The following is a 13,645-nucleotide window of genomic DNA, read 5'->3' on the forward strand; positions in this document are numbered from 1 at the left end:
GAACCAGAATCTATTAAGATCTCGGCTCATTTTTCCATCAGCAACTTTCAGAACATTTAAAGACGTTTGTTTCACTTCACTTTGTTCTGACTCTTCCACATGCGGAATAATTAATGTGGACGACAAGACAAATCAAAGTGCTTAATCTTTTAATATCAACAGTTAATAGTTTATTACACTACTGAGGGAAAGTGCAGCTTCTCTGGAGCTAAACGCTAAAACACAATCAGGTAAGAATTAAAAGCTGAAATAGAGCAACGCGTCTTTCACAGTGGATACGATCAGCTGTCGGTTCCAGAATCAGACCAGGTGAGGTCAAAGGTCGCGGCCCTTGGTGGGCGCGTCGGGGATGCTCTCGTTCAGCGGCGTGAAGCCCGTGAGCAGCGCGTGGCGCTCGTACTGCTTCGTCAGACGGAACTTGGCGTCGGTGCCGTGGAGCCGGTCCAGGACCCCGAAGACCCCGAAGCACTGGTTGAACCTGTGGGGGGTCACTTGGTGATTAATGTTCTAAAAAGGACTTCAGACTTCATTATCACAATGAAATCCTGAAAAGAATGTCAAGTCGGTTATCTTGACCTTTGACCTTGATCTGCTCATTGGGCCTAAACCCCTTTCTGAGGCGGACTCACCGCAGGTGGTGGAAGTCGTGGAACTCGGGGGAGGGCAGGAAGGGGAGGTGGTACCCGCAGTGGGAGATGGTGGTGCTGATGAGGGCCATGCACAGCCACAGGGAGGTGGTGGTCAGGTGGGAGGCCAGGACCACCGGGCCCAGGGCCACCGGCAGCATGTTGGAGATCTGAGGGAAGAGGCTGTTTGACTCTGGGCTGGACAGAGGGGGGGGGCAGCAGGGAGGAGGGGGGGGGCACTCACCATGTGCTCCAGGGGGTGAGCGTAGATGCACACGATGCCGATGGGGGCCGTCCACTCGTGGTGCTGCTTGTGGAAGCGCTTGTAGAGGCTGGGCTGATGGAACAGCCTGCAGAGGGAGAGAAGATGAGCCCCCCCCCTCTCATTTCACATTATACGGTATTCATGTTTTGATTTAATAATGGTTTCAAATGAGGTGGAATTAAAAGCAAATATTCCAAACATTACATCCACATGGTTTGAGCTCCTGATGCTACGACGGGGAATCGTTTACGCCCTCATTCAATACTAATAAAGGTTCTAGCAGTGAAGAGCTGAATGCGTTTGCATTCTTCTGCCTCGCCACCGGGGGGCGACGCTGCTTCGAGGAGAAGGAGGAACCGCGCATCCACCTGTGGGAGTAGTAGAAGATGAGCTCCTCCAGGACGGAGAAGAAGGCCAGCTCCATCAGGGCCCGGTGGAAGGTGGGCAGCTGGGGGCCACAGGGGTCGCCCCTCAAGGTCATCAGCTGGTAGGCCCCCACCACCATGGGCCCCGAGATGCACAGGTGGTTGAAGAGGACGGTCTTCAAGGCGTGGACGAGCTTCTGTTTATCCACCTGCACAGGTAATAATTCATTAGCACCTATTACTCTGATACATGAGGATATTTAAATGTTTTTATTCCTCGTGTTGTTTCCTCAGTTAATGAAGAAATGAACTCTTACAAGTGAAATCATAGAAGGAAAAGAATGAATATTTTTTATCATCGTTTATCAGATGATCTCATTTCGGTTCGTAGTTCTTTTCATGTTCATGAAATCGTCGTTATGAAACAAACGGGTTTTCTGGGCTTCGGTCTGTTATCAGATGAATAAAGTCTCCTGTGGAAGCACAAAGGACCTTCGGACCCCCTGATTGATAAGAGTTGCTTCATTCTGTGTTTCTGACTCAAGTTCAAAGTGTCGTCACAAACGATGACTCGGCAGATATTTACAGTCTGAACGTAGTGCGTGAGGTTATCAATCAATAAAGTGATCAATGAGTAATCAGCAGGAGGACTTTGTGAGGACACGTCGCCTCATTCAGGGACAAAATCTACGTTTATTTAATATCACCAACTGAGGACGAGTCGTCTTTCACTGGGACAGATGAATGAATGAATGAATCCACAAGGGAATTAAATCAAAGATGTTGAGAAATACGTACGAATATTTATTGCTTAAAAATGTAGATTTATAAATCATTTTAATCAACTTATTGTTTAATAAACTGACAAATGTGACGCTCAACGTCTTTTCTGTCAGAGAATCAAGTTGGATGGATTGATAGATTGATTTAATTGGATGGATTGATGGATGGATGGATGGATTTAATTGGATGGATTGATTTAATTGGATGGATTGATGGATGGATGGATGGATTGATTTAATTGGATGGATGGATTTAATTGGATGGATTGAATTGGATGGATTGATGGATGGATGGATGGATTGATTTAATTGGATGGATTGATGGATGGATTGATGGATCGATGGATGGAGACCGGACCTACCGGGTTGTTCTTGTCCGCCTGGATGCGGTAGCGGGTGATGAAGGCGGGTTTCCCGGTGGTGTCCACCAGCAGCAGCAGAGCGTTGACCCCCCAGAAGGCCAGAGTGGGGACCAGCATTGTCCCTGGGGGGGGGGGGGGGGGGGGAACCATTACATCCATTTATTTGTTTGTTGGTTTTAAACGACGAGTCTCTGCTCTACAAAAAGATGGACGTCCTGAAGAGGATGTTGAAGAAGCCCCTCCCCCTTCTTCTTCTTACCCAAGTAGAACAACGCAGTGTGATGACCCTCGAAGGTCACATGCAGCTTGGTCCACAAGTCCTGCCAGAAGTCTCCTGAAGCTCCCCAGAACCTCTGCAGGTGCCTGGTGGTGGTGACAGAAAGTGTCATTCAGGTAACAAGGTTCTAGCCGACCCCCCCGAGCAGAGATCCTGTATCTTCTAGTACGAACGTGTCCTCCAGGAGAAGGTTGCAATCTGATGTTCTGAGGTGTTCCTGACGTACCATGTCAGCGAGTTACCGAACGCCGCCAGGAACAAGATGCCCGACCCGATGACCACGGCGGCCTTCTTCACCGAGTCCCAGAGTCCTCCAGGAGCCTCCTGCCGGGGGGGGACATATCAGTTACCCTGAGAACCTCCTCACACAAACATCTAACCCGACTACTCAAGTTTCCATATCGGCACCGTGGAGAGAGAACCCGCTGAGGAGAAGAGAGGAGAAACCTCACGAAGGCCACAAGAAGAGGAGTTATGCTTAAAGGAGGAGCATCGATTAAAGGAATAATGCTTAAAGGAGGAGCATCGATTAAAGGAGGAGCATCGATTAAAGGAATAATGCTTAAAGGAGGAGCATCGATTAAAGGAATAATGCTTAAAGGAGGAGCATCGATTAAAGGAATAATGCTTAAAGGAGGAGCATCGATTAAAGGAGGAGCACAGCTCCAGTGGATGCGCCTCCTCTTGGCTTGTGGAATGTTGATTTGAAGTTCGGCCTTTAAGCCGACGCCCTTTAGTTCAGTGATGATGAAGTAATTTTAAAATGAGCGTGGGAGCAAAGCTGGTGATCACATGACCTGGTCACATGATCACAGCGATCCGTGTGTGGAATGTTGATGTAAGAAAAGGGGGCGAATAATCTGGGGTTACGGTCACATTCTAAAGCCGCCCCCCTCCCCCACGCCCGGCCCCCCAGGGCCTAACTGCAACTCGTGTCCCAACATGCAGCAGTCTCTCCTCCTAACAGTCCCTACATTTTCCCCCGTCAGGATCCATTATCGGTCCTCCTCTCCGCCTCATAAGGGAGGGGGGGCAGGAACAGGTCGAGCCTGAACCGAGGAGCGCCGAAGCAAACGGGACAAAGAGAAGGAAGAAGAGCTTCAGAGGAGAAGAAAAGACGGAGGTATTAAAAACAACAGGCAGGTGAAAACTATTCAGGTAAAAGACGAGAGATCACCTGACCTCACATGACCTCACCTGACCTCGCATGACCTTCAATCAACAGCAGCTCCAAAACATCATAATAATAATAATAATAATAATAATAAGTAAGCGGCCCTCTATGCGCTGACCTTTGACCCCTGGTGAGCTGTGGTTCTTACCTGTCTGCTAGCTGAGGCCACGCCCCTCGTGTCTGCAGGCACAACAACAAGAAGTCACGAGGACGTTGGAGCGCTGTGCATGTGGGGAGGAGTTCATTTTCATTTATGTTATTTAATAGAGAAGGTAAGATGGAAAGATGAAGAGTTTTGAACTCTTCATCTTTCCATCAGAGTGCAAGATGTTCAGATGGAGGATTATAAATAATCCTGTTATAATTCCCCCCAGTCAAATTCTTGGGGATAAGAACTTTTCCACTTTCCACACTGCAAAAGAATATAAAACTTCTACAAAAGAGGAACAAAAGAACCAAAATCATGAAGAGATTTAAAGAAAATAATTGGATGTTTGTGCATTGTTTGTGGACGTGTTTGATCTAATTAATAACGTGGAAACTAAGATGAGAATGAATCACTTTCAGTTCAGTATTTTTATAGATTTAAATGTTTTCTATAATTCAATGATGGAAAAACAACAGACACAAATCATTCAAAAGCAATCCAACAAAAAAACTAGATGTTGAACAAATAGTTACAAGTTGCTACTTAAACGTCATTTTACATTCTGGTTGATTAGTAAATTGACAAAACATCATCTTCTGTTTTCAACAAATACTAAGAACAATGGTTTTAATGTGATCATCACCGGTTTCTGAATAAAGAACATTACGAGTTTTACTTTGATAACTTCAAGTTGACTAAAGAAGAAATAAGAACTAGAAGCATCCAGACACGTGAGGACGTTCGATGTAAAGTGTTCAGTAATAATAACAACAACAATAAATGCTCCGGGCGGAAGCACCGACACTAACCCGACCCCCGGCGCCGGGTTCCCGGTACCGGAGCAGCGACTCACCGCCGGTTCTGCTCTCCGGCGTCATGATCCGTCGCTCTGCGCCTCTGAGCCGCCGCCGACACACGCCGTGTATTTACGACGACGGACGGCTCCTGATTGGCCGGCGCGTGGTCAGCTGACTCAAGCCGGACCCGGAAGTTGCGGAAAGAGCGATCTTTTTTCCTTCTTTGAAAAAAAGCTTTATTAAACCCTTAAAACAACATATACTAAGTATAATATAGTAACCACATTGCTAACGCAGACATTTACACCAAGATGCCACATTATAAGCATATAGGTGGAAATAAAATAATTAAAAAAAATGTATCAATATATATATATCAAAATATATATCAAACTGTGATATATGTATGATATATGGCCTTTTTTGCCAACAGCATTGAAGAGTTTGTATGTAAAACAACACAAAACAATGTGTCTTTGGCTTCAAACCCTACATTTATGAACATAGAATTTGGCCAAAATAATTAATACATTATTATAGACGCCCTTTCCTCGAATTCTGTCACAGCAAAATAATCCAAATACAATTTATTCATAAAATATTTTTTTTTATTGAGCAAATGCACACTTAATATTTTCAGAACAAACACAAATAAACAGAAATAAAACCACCGAAATCAAATAACATAAAGGAACACCATAGTGCGCATTCTATCTGTGTTTGCTTATATATAAAGTTTAAAGTATTTGTAAAAACATTTTGTCATGTAAAACATCTGCGTGAGGACGGCTCTTCATCTGACATGTATCCAGGTGAAGGTTGAATGATGGGCGTGTGGGGGGGTTCGTGAGATTAGATTAAGATTATATAAGTGTGTATTTACATTAAATGTACATGTGTTTGATTAAACCGGTTCATTAATCGATTGGTTGAACAACAAGAATAAGTCTGCAGCATCATCTCAGAATAACTTGTTATTCACGTCAATGTGTTGGTAACATTTTATTCACATATATATATATAGATTAGGCGCCTTTTCCTCTGTGTTCAAAGCAGCCAATGAGATCTGTGTATCTTCAGACTAGCCCCGCCCCCTCCAGGACCAGTTCACACTCAAGTCCACCCGAACTGTTGGGTAAAGCACAACAAACCGGCTGCAAGTGGAAAACCTTGAACCTTGACCCCCCGCCAGATAATAAACACGTGGAGAAGTTTGAAGTACTCCCCACTGAACAGAGCACCTTCTATTTATTATTAGGAGGCTTGTCAGGTGTTTTAAATGTAACTGACGTCATCCCAGGTACATATCTCCTTATTGTTGTACTTGTACACGTGTACACGTTTTTCGGCTCTAGGCTTGAGTCGATTCTAGTGTCACCCAGCAGGGGGCACCACAGCTTCCACCTATGCGTGTATATTATATATATATATATAAATATATATTTATAGTCGCCGGACACCATTTAAAACCCTCACAGACTCAACCACCGACCAGGTGACCGCAGTGTCCCTGTGGGGTCAGGGGTCAGAGCTCAGGGATTTAGGGGGGGGGGCACTGAGGGTTCAGGGCTCGGGGGGGGGGGGGGGGGGACATGCCGCCACACCTGGCCCTTTAAATGGGACTCCCTCGGAAGCACGTGGTCTTCCTGCTGGAGAGGAGAGGTGTTGAAGGGGTAAAGATTCCTCATCCGGCGACGTCCTGCCGCTCCGCGTCCTCCCCGCTGTGGATTGTGGGAGTCGAGGACACAACACACACCGGCTGTCCAGCCTCGATCCCCGAAGAACCGAAGACATTTATTTTATTTTATTCCCCGCCCCCCCTGCTTCCCCCCCCCCCCCCCCCTTCCGCTGGTGTTTCAGTAAGTAAAACCCCGCAAAATACAGTCAAATTCCCGCGTTCTCACGCGCCTTCGCGCGGTCCGGTGGGCGCGGTCCTTCACGTGCTGTCCGTGCGTGTGCGTTGTGTTGTTTGCGCGTCCGTGTGTGTGTGTTTTTACTGGCATGGAGGCCGAGGACTGACAGCCGGGGGGCGGGGCGACCTCACCGGGACTGACAGCCGGGGGGGGGGGGGGACCTCACCGGGGCTGACAGCCGGGGGGCGGGGCGACCTCACCGGGACTGACAGCCGGGGGGGGGGGGGGACCTCACCGGGGAAATACAAACATAAACACAGAAGGACGCGAGACGTTGAGCTGCTGCACGCGAAGGTTGACATGTTTAAAACTCACCTGTGCGGAGGGGGGTCGTAGTACATAAGGGGGGGGGGGGGGGGGGGGGATTCATTCTCATCAGCATCAACCAGAATGAGCATCTGCTAATTTTAAGATTTAAAACTTCTAAATAGTATTATATATAATTCAATATGCACAATAATAGTCCAATCAATAACTGTCCGTTATGCTGCTAATATCATCGTGGTGCTAACGGCTGGTTGTGATCTGGTAGAGTGACGTGAGGCTGTAAGCAGAACACGCAGCTGATCACATGTGATGAATCACGTGTTATGAGATGTTATGTTCAGGTTCGCTCAGCGGTGGGACGTCTGAACCACGATCGGCTTTGGTTCTTCTGTCGCTTTAAGAAGATGGAACATGGTGTCGGAGATTCATTGTGTTTAGTTTGTTGTTACAGTAACCGCCCCCCCCAGAGCTCCACGCCATGTCCAGCCGAGGAGCCAAGAAGAAGTCCACCAAGACGTCCCGGTCCAGCAAGGCCGGGGTGATCTTCCCTGTGGGCCGCATGCTGCGCTACATCAAGAGGGACCTTCCCAAATATCGTATCGGGGTGGGGGCGCCCGTCTACCTGGCCGCCGTGCTGGAGTACCTCACTGGTGAGGCGCATTCATCCCAGTATGCCCCGTAGACCTCAACAACTCTGATGGTTTTAGAATCTTTTTGCGCCCGAGGAAACTTTCCCACTAAATGTTGAAATTTAAAGACTTATTCGGAGAGTCACTGATCTCTGACTGGTGACAATTTGGAGGCTAATCGAAGCTAATTAAATCATCCTTGTGCATTTGAATTAAAGTTCGCTCAATAGAATAAAGGACGTGGGCGTCTGTTACTGTCGCCTGGGTTCACCTCAGCGTTGTGTGTGTTGTTGTTGTTGTTGTTGTTGTGTTGTGTTTCCTGCCTGCGTAGCTGAGATCTTAGAGTTGGCGGGTAACGCAGCCAGAGACAACAAGAAGGGCCGAATCACGCCGAGACACATCCTGCTGGCCATCGCCAACGACGAGGAGCTCAACCAGGTAGGCGGCCTCTCGGCCCCTCCCACAGCGGCATCTCGGCCCCTCCCACAGCGGCCCCTCGGCCCCTCCCACACTGAGCATTTAGTGTGTGAACTTTTCTTTCTGTCTTTATGTTCTGTCTTGCTGACCTTTGAACTTGTAGACGTTGTCTAACGGGCCTTTTGTTTGATTGCGGTGTTGTTTTTTATTGTGTAAAACTAAAGATAACTTGAAAGAAAGTTAAAGATACCATTTGGGCCGGGCCGTCTTCTTCCCGTCTCAGCTGCTGAAAGGCGTGACCATCGCGGCGGGCGGAGTCCTGCCCAACATCCACCCAGAGCTGCTGGCCAAGAAGAGAGGACTCAAGGGAAAGCTGGAGATGCCGGTGTCACCGGCCCCCGAGAAGAAGCCCAAGCCGGTCAAGAAGTCGGCGAGCAAGAAAATGAGGGGGAAGAAGGCTGGCGCGAAGCCCAAGGTATCGTTGGGGGCGGGTCTCCCCCCTCAGGGGCTCTGTGGGGAGTTTGATGGAACCAATTCAAGCTGCTGTGGTGTCCTGCTGATCTGTTTATTTATAACACTTTTGAAAAGGTAGTTTTGAGGAGGCAAACTACATTTGATTGAAAAATAACATCCTGAACAGGAAGTTCCCTTCATCTCGACTCGCCCAAGTGTTCTTGGGCTGTGAGAACGAGCACGTTCAACCCAACTTCCATCTCCAATGGGCAGGGAATCTCCAGCATTGATGGTGTGGCTGACCTCTGACCTCTTGACCTCCCCCAACAGAAGCAGGTGGAGGTGAGCAAGGCGGCGTCGGCGGACAGCACCACTGAGGGCTCTCCGGTGGACAGCTTCACCGTGCTCTCCACCAAGAGCCTCTTCCTGGGTCAGAAGGTCAGTTGTGTCTGCGCTGAAGGTGCCCGGCCAGGTGAGTCCGGAGCAGCTGGTGAGCATCACGGCCACTGCAGGTGAAAAGCACAAAGAAGCAGTATGGCTGCTGATGATACTAAAGAACCTTTAGGAGTTCAAACGTGAGTATCGATATCAGACGCTTTCTTCAACTTCTCTGCACTTTATTCTCACGGTTCAACTAAAGAGAAGCACAGTTCTTTTCTTTTTTTCCATAAATTTGTGATTCATCTCAGAATCTTTTTTTTTTTTTTCAATATCCGAGTCGTCCATTATTTATTCTACTATTTCTATTTAGTTTTTCACCTACAGTGGCCGTGATGTGCCGTCTTACTATCACTTCCTATATAATCGCCTTGGGGAAGGGGGGCAGGGAGGCGTGTTAATGACTCTATATTTCACACTGTCTTGAGTGGATAGAATGTGACGTCCGTTCGATAGGAGGAGGAGACGCTTTACTCTCATGACCACATGTGATCGTATTGTAACTCGTACTCTTCGTCACCGACCGCCGTTACTTCGACTGCTCTTCAATCTACATGTCCAATCATGCAGCATCCGCTAATCGATGCGGCGTCCTGTGAGGACCTTTAGCGGGGTTAGCGGTTAGCGGTCATGGAGACATTAAATGCAGAATGTTGCTCTATGAACCAAGTCGGCGTTTCTTCCTGTTGAGTCTCTCTGTGAATCTGCTGCTAACTGCTCTGCTTCCTCTTCGCTCTCCTCGCATGCCCCCCCCCCCCCCCCTCCTCCGCAGCTCAACCTCATCCACAGCGAGGTCAGTAACTTGGCTGGCTTCGACGTGGAGGGGGTCATCAACCCCACCAGTGCTGAACTTGAGCTTAAAGATGATTTAGGTGAGCCCCCCCTGCCCCCCCCCCCCCCCCAGAATCGTCCTTGAATGTCCTTTAATAACTTGGATCCTAAAATGAGTTAAAAACGTACGTTATTGATTAAATATCGATCGACTTAAGTCATAATTTCAGATCATTTCTGAGATCTGTGGACATTCAAGGACTTTCCCCGCTTGCTGTCCCCATCGTGGTGAGGCTCATCCAGGCGCTGCTCCTCTTGAGGGGGGGGGGTCAGGTGACTGCCTCCCCGGTCACATGATCGAAGGTGTAGTGAGTCCATCTGCTTCCTGATTACATCATGTGACCCGACCAATGAGGAGCAGCCTCACGTCGCGTCCTTCTCTCACCCTTTTGATTTTGCTACATTGTTGCTCGCTCACTCACTCACTCTCTCGCCCTGTGTGTTTACACCATGTTGTTGTTGTTGTTGTTGTTGTCTGTAGTTACAAGTTGTCCAAGCTGACATTGCCGTGGTGGATAGCGACGCTGTCGTTCACCCGACGAACTCCTCCCTCTATTCAGGTGGTGACGTAGGTAAAGGACCCTCAGAGCCCCCCTCTCCGTCTCTGCATATTGAATATTCCAGACAAACTTCACTGCTTTTGTTCTACATTGTCGACGCCCCCCCGCCGTGCAGCTCCTCTGTGACGGCTCCTCCTCCTCTTCATCGCCTCACTGACCTTATCAATAACAAAGGCTTTCTTCTCAGTTTTTATCATTTTATTAGGAACACTTTATTTCCCCAATATCTCACTGCCCAAACCCTGCAAAGTGGTGAAAACGGCAGTGAATTTAATTATTTAATAGTCACCCAAGTGCATTGTGGGCCACTGGAGCCGCAGGCTGAGATGTTTGGAGAGACTCCAGCGGTTCCAGGTGCTGACGGCTGTGAATGGTCTGATGTGATGAGGGGGGGGTCGTGGTTTAAGCTCCTGCTCCATTACGTCCCGCTGATGACGCAACAGAGAAGAAGCCTTGTAGTATCTGCATGAGGTCGTCCTTCCTCTTCCTTCCGTCCGCACCGTGTAACCCCCCCCCCCCCCCCCCCCCACAGGCTCTGCTCTGGAGAAGAAGGGGGGGAAGGAGTTCAGCGAGGCGCTGTCGGAGCTGAAGAAGAGGAGCGGCCCTCTGGAGGTGGCAGGAGGCGAGTGCACAGACCAACCACCTTCTTATTGGAAGTCTTTCTCCTTCTTTCAACCAAAAACTCCATCTCTAAATAAAAAAAAAACACTTTAAAAATTAATTTTTAAAGTTGAAATTAGTTGAAATTAATCAACTAATTAAAAGCTTTTTATTTTTGTGTATCTCAGATACAGATGATAATGATAATGATAATAATAATAATAATAATAATAATGATAAATTTTCGACTTGCTCATCAGTCTCTTTCTCTTCGTTATGCTTAAGAATATTTAACTCGCCCGTCCGTCCTCAGCCGCGTTGACCGCCGGCTTCGGGCTTCCCGCCAAGTACGTGATCCACTGCAACAGCCCGGCCTGGGGCTCGGACCGCTGCGAGGAGATGCTGGACAAGACGGTGAAGAACTGCCTCGCTCTGGCGGACGAGAAGAAGCTGAAGTCTGTGGCCTTCCCCTCCATCGGCAGCGGGAGGTGAGACCCTCAGAGAGACAGACGGGTGGACAGAGGGCGGGAGACGGGCGTTGCTGATGTTCAATACACGTGGATTCTACACGCGTTTTCTGATGAAGCAAAGTTCAGTTTGAATTGTTCCTCCTACTTGGTGTTGCCTTTGAGGACCGACCGTCGTGTCGGTCAAGAGGACGTTTCGGACGTTTAATGGATTTAAGTTAAAAAAACTCCAAAGTGATTTTCCGTAAAGTGCCGTTACGTAAGACGTAAACTCTGCAGGCGTCGACTCCCCCAAACGAAGGTGATCCTGACTCCGCCTCCTCCGCCGAGTCCCGTCTGCTCTGTTTTACCAACGTCCTCCGCGTCAGTCGGGACGGGAGTTGATGTTGGTTTAGCATCAATAGGAGTACATTCATGTAACGTCTATAAACATCATCCCCCCCCCCCCCCCCCCCCATCCTTCAGGAACGGCTTCCCGAAGCAGACGGCGGCCCAGCTGATCCTGAAGGCCATCTCCACCTACTTCGTGGCCACCATGTCCTCCACCATCAAGACGGTGTACTTTGTGCTGTTCGACAGCGAGAGCATCGGCATCTACGTGCAGGAAATGGCCAAGCTGGAGAGCAGCTAGAAGCCCCCCCCGCCCCCCTTTACTTCCTTTAGTTGCGTATTCCTCCCGTGTTGTTTTTAAGTCCTCGTTTACGTCGCTCTGCTGCTCTTTGAACGCGGGCGAGTGAACGAACTCGCTGTAAGTTTTCCTCCTCGTGGTCTACCTGGGGGGGGGCTCGGGCTCAGAGGGGCCTGCAGAATACGGGTTAATTCATGTAACTTTCATTTGAAAACACGAGGGCACGCGTTGGCGTTCGTTTGTTGTGTGTTTGTTTTTGTGTCCTTGTGTGCAGACGTCTGATTCCTCACAACGAGTCAGCTGTTGAAGTCGACGTTTACATCGTGTGTTCCTCAATGTTTCTATAGGTGGAGTATTTGAAAATGTTATAGAAGAATAATTAGACTTGTAACAAAGATTTTCTTTTTATTTAATCCTTTTAATTGATCATAAAAGGCACCGGTGTTTGTTTTGTTTTTGGGGCTTAACAAACAAACACAATGTGCTGCTTCTTTAAAGCATCAATGCTTCTTGGAAGCGTTCAGATTTTATTTAGTTTTATTGCTTTGCTGTTTCTCCGCACCGCCATTAGATGGCGCTCTGTAACCAACAACCGGGCGGCCGATTCCCGAGCAGCATAAATATATAAATATAGATATGTACATGAACCCGACTGCTCTGCTGCATTTGGACTTTTCAAAAGAACTTTCTTATGGAAAAAAATTTTTTTTTGCTTTCTAAATAATTACTACAATGGATGATTCTGTTAAAAGGTCTGAACACAGACTAATAAAACCTTTACAATCCATCGTGTGTGTGTGTGTGTGTGTGTGTGTGTGTGTGTGTGTGTGTGTACGTTTGATTCAACGACGCGTGAGCATGAATGGATGACTGAATGACTGGATGATGTTGATTATAGACTCTAATCTAAAGTACTTGTGGCCTAAACGTGGAATAGTTGTGCTGAAACATTCAGGTTCTTCCACCAATAAGCTGTTTTGTGAGGACGCACGTTACGTTGTGTGCTAATGAAGTGCAGCGTTTCCTAATCCGACGACATCGGCGGCTTCAGTAGCGTCATTAACGTAGTGATTTAATATGAGAGTTGACTGTATTCGACCTGTCAATCAGAAACGGCAAGTCATTCTGATTGGCCCGTTAAAGCCCGTCGTCCCCAGTTCTTCCTCTGTGGTGTCCCGGTAACGCCACTGATCCGTATCCGAGGGTTATGACAACATTGAGCTCGTCATCATCCTTTAAAGAAACAACCATCACGCTCACATCAAAACCGCTATTTGCGAGTTCTGGGACGCGGTCCTGTGCTCGAAGGCACAGAGAAGCCCCCGGAGTCAGATGGGGGTCAGTTTCCCAGCCATCCAGGGAGGCCGGGACCAGAGACCTCCTCTGAGGGCGCCCATCTGAATCCTAATCCCCAGGAAACACAGGCAGGTCCCCCCCCCCCCCCCCTGAACCCCCCCATCCCACATTCATCCCTCCATGCTTCTCCTCGCAGGCAGAAAAGCCTCTAAATTCAAAGCATCTGTACGGGCAAGGGCCAATCCGACGGCCGGCTTTCCCAGAGCCTGCGTGGATGAAATTTTATTCTTTGCACGAAAAAATTACAGGGGGGGGGGGGGGGTAAAGCAAACAGCGGGTGCAGATCAAAG

The 13,645-nt window shown here is 48.2% G+C and overlaps 2 protein-coding genes across 8 annotated transcripts; one reads left to right on the top strand and one right to left on the bottom strand.

The window, feature by feature from the left end:
* Positions 1-132: 132 nt before the first annotated feature.
* faxdc2 (fatty acid hydroxylase domain containing 2) lies at positions 133-4,947 on the bottom strand. The gene is made up of 9 exons (XM_078107051.1): positions 4,853-4,947; positions 4,000-4,031; positions 2,904-3,001; positions 2,660-2,763; positions 2,401-2,522; positions 1,260-1,465; positions 871-976; positions 630-796; positions 133-478 (listed from the first exon to the last, which is right to left on the bottom strand). The coding sequence occupies exons 1-9, from the start codon at positions 4,875-4,877 to the stop codon at positions 316-318; spliced, it is 1,023 nt and encodes a 340-aa protein (XP_077963177.1). The 5' UTR covers positions 4,878-4,947; the 3' UTR covers positions 133-315.
* Positions 4,948-6,332: 1,385 nt separating this feature from the next.
* Positions 6,333-12,786, top strand: macroh2a1 (macroH2A.1 histone). Of its 7 annotated transcripts, none has more exons than XM_078107049.1 (9): positions 6,333-6,655; positions 7,415-7,626; positions 7,937-8,043; positions 8,306-8,497; positions 8,806-8,913; positions 10,226-10,316; positions 10,837-10,926; positions 11,218-11,392; positions 11,837-12,786. In XM_078107049.1, the coding sequence occupies exons 2-9, from the start codon at positions 7,455-7,457 to the stop codon at positions 12,000-12,002; spliced, it is 1,101 nt and encodes a 366-aa protein (XP_077963175.1). In that variant the 5' UTR covers positions 6,333-6,655; positions 7,415-7,454; the 3' UTR covers positions 12,003-12,786. The 7 variants fall into 7 exon arrangements, with proteins under 7 accessions (XP_077963175.1, XP_077963172.1, XP_077963176.1 ...); XM_078107046.1 differs by lacking the exon at positions 10,226-10,316 and adding an exon at positions 9,686-9,785 and having other exon boundaries at positions 6,444-6,655; XM_078107050.1 differs by having other exon boundaries at positions 6,444-6,655; positions 7,428-7,626.
* Positions 12,787-13,645: the final 859 nt, after the last annotated feature.

Source organism: Gasterosteus aculeatus, chromosome 7, assembly GCF_964276395.1.
Source record: "Gasterosteus aculeatus chromosome 7, fGasAcu3.hap1.1, whole genome shotgun sequence".
Taxonomy (NCBI): domain Eukaryota; kingdom Metazoa; phylum Chordata; class Actinopteri; order Perciformes; family Gasterosteidae; genus Gasterosteus; species Gasterosteus aculeatus.

Excerpts from the sequence above, each read along its gene's own strand:
- faxdc2 (XM_078107051.1), bottom strand. The coding sequence starts at position 4,877 with ATGACGCCGGAGAGCAGAACCGGCG. Across the intron at positions 2,523-2,659 it reads CACTGCGTTGTTCTACTTGG|GGACAATGCTGGTCCCCACT; the intron begins GTAAGAAGAAGA and ends CCCCCCCCCCAG. Across the intron at positions 479-629 it reads CACGACTTCCACCACCTGCG|GTTCAACCAGTGCTTCGGGG; the intron begins GTGAGTCCGCCT and ends GACCCCCCACAG.
- macroh2a1 (XM_078107043.1), top strand. The coding sequence starts at position 7,455 with ATGTCCAGCCGAGGAGCCAAGAAGAAGTCCACCAAGACGTCCCGGTCC. Across the intron at positions 8,498-8,805 it reads AGGCTGGCGCGAAGCCCAAG|AAGCAGGTGGAGGTGAGCAA; the intron begins GTATCGTTGGGG and ends CTCCCCCAACAG. Across the intron at positions 8,914-10,225 it reads GCCTCTTCCTGGGTCAGAAG|TTACAAGTTGTCCAAGCTGA; the intron begins GTCAGTTGTGTC and ends TGTTGTCTGTAG.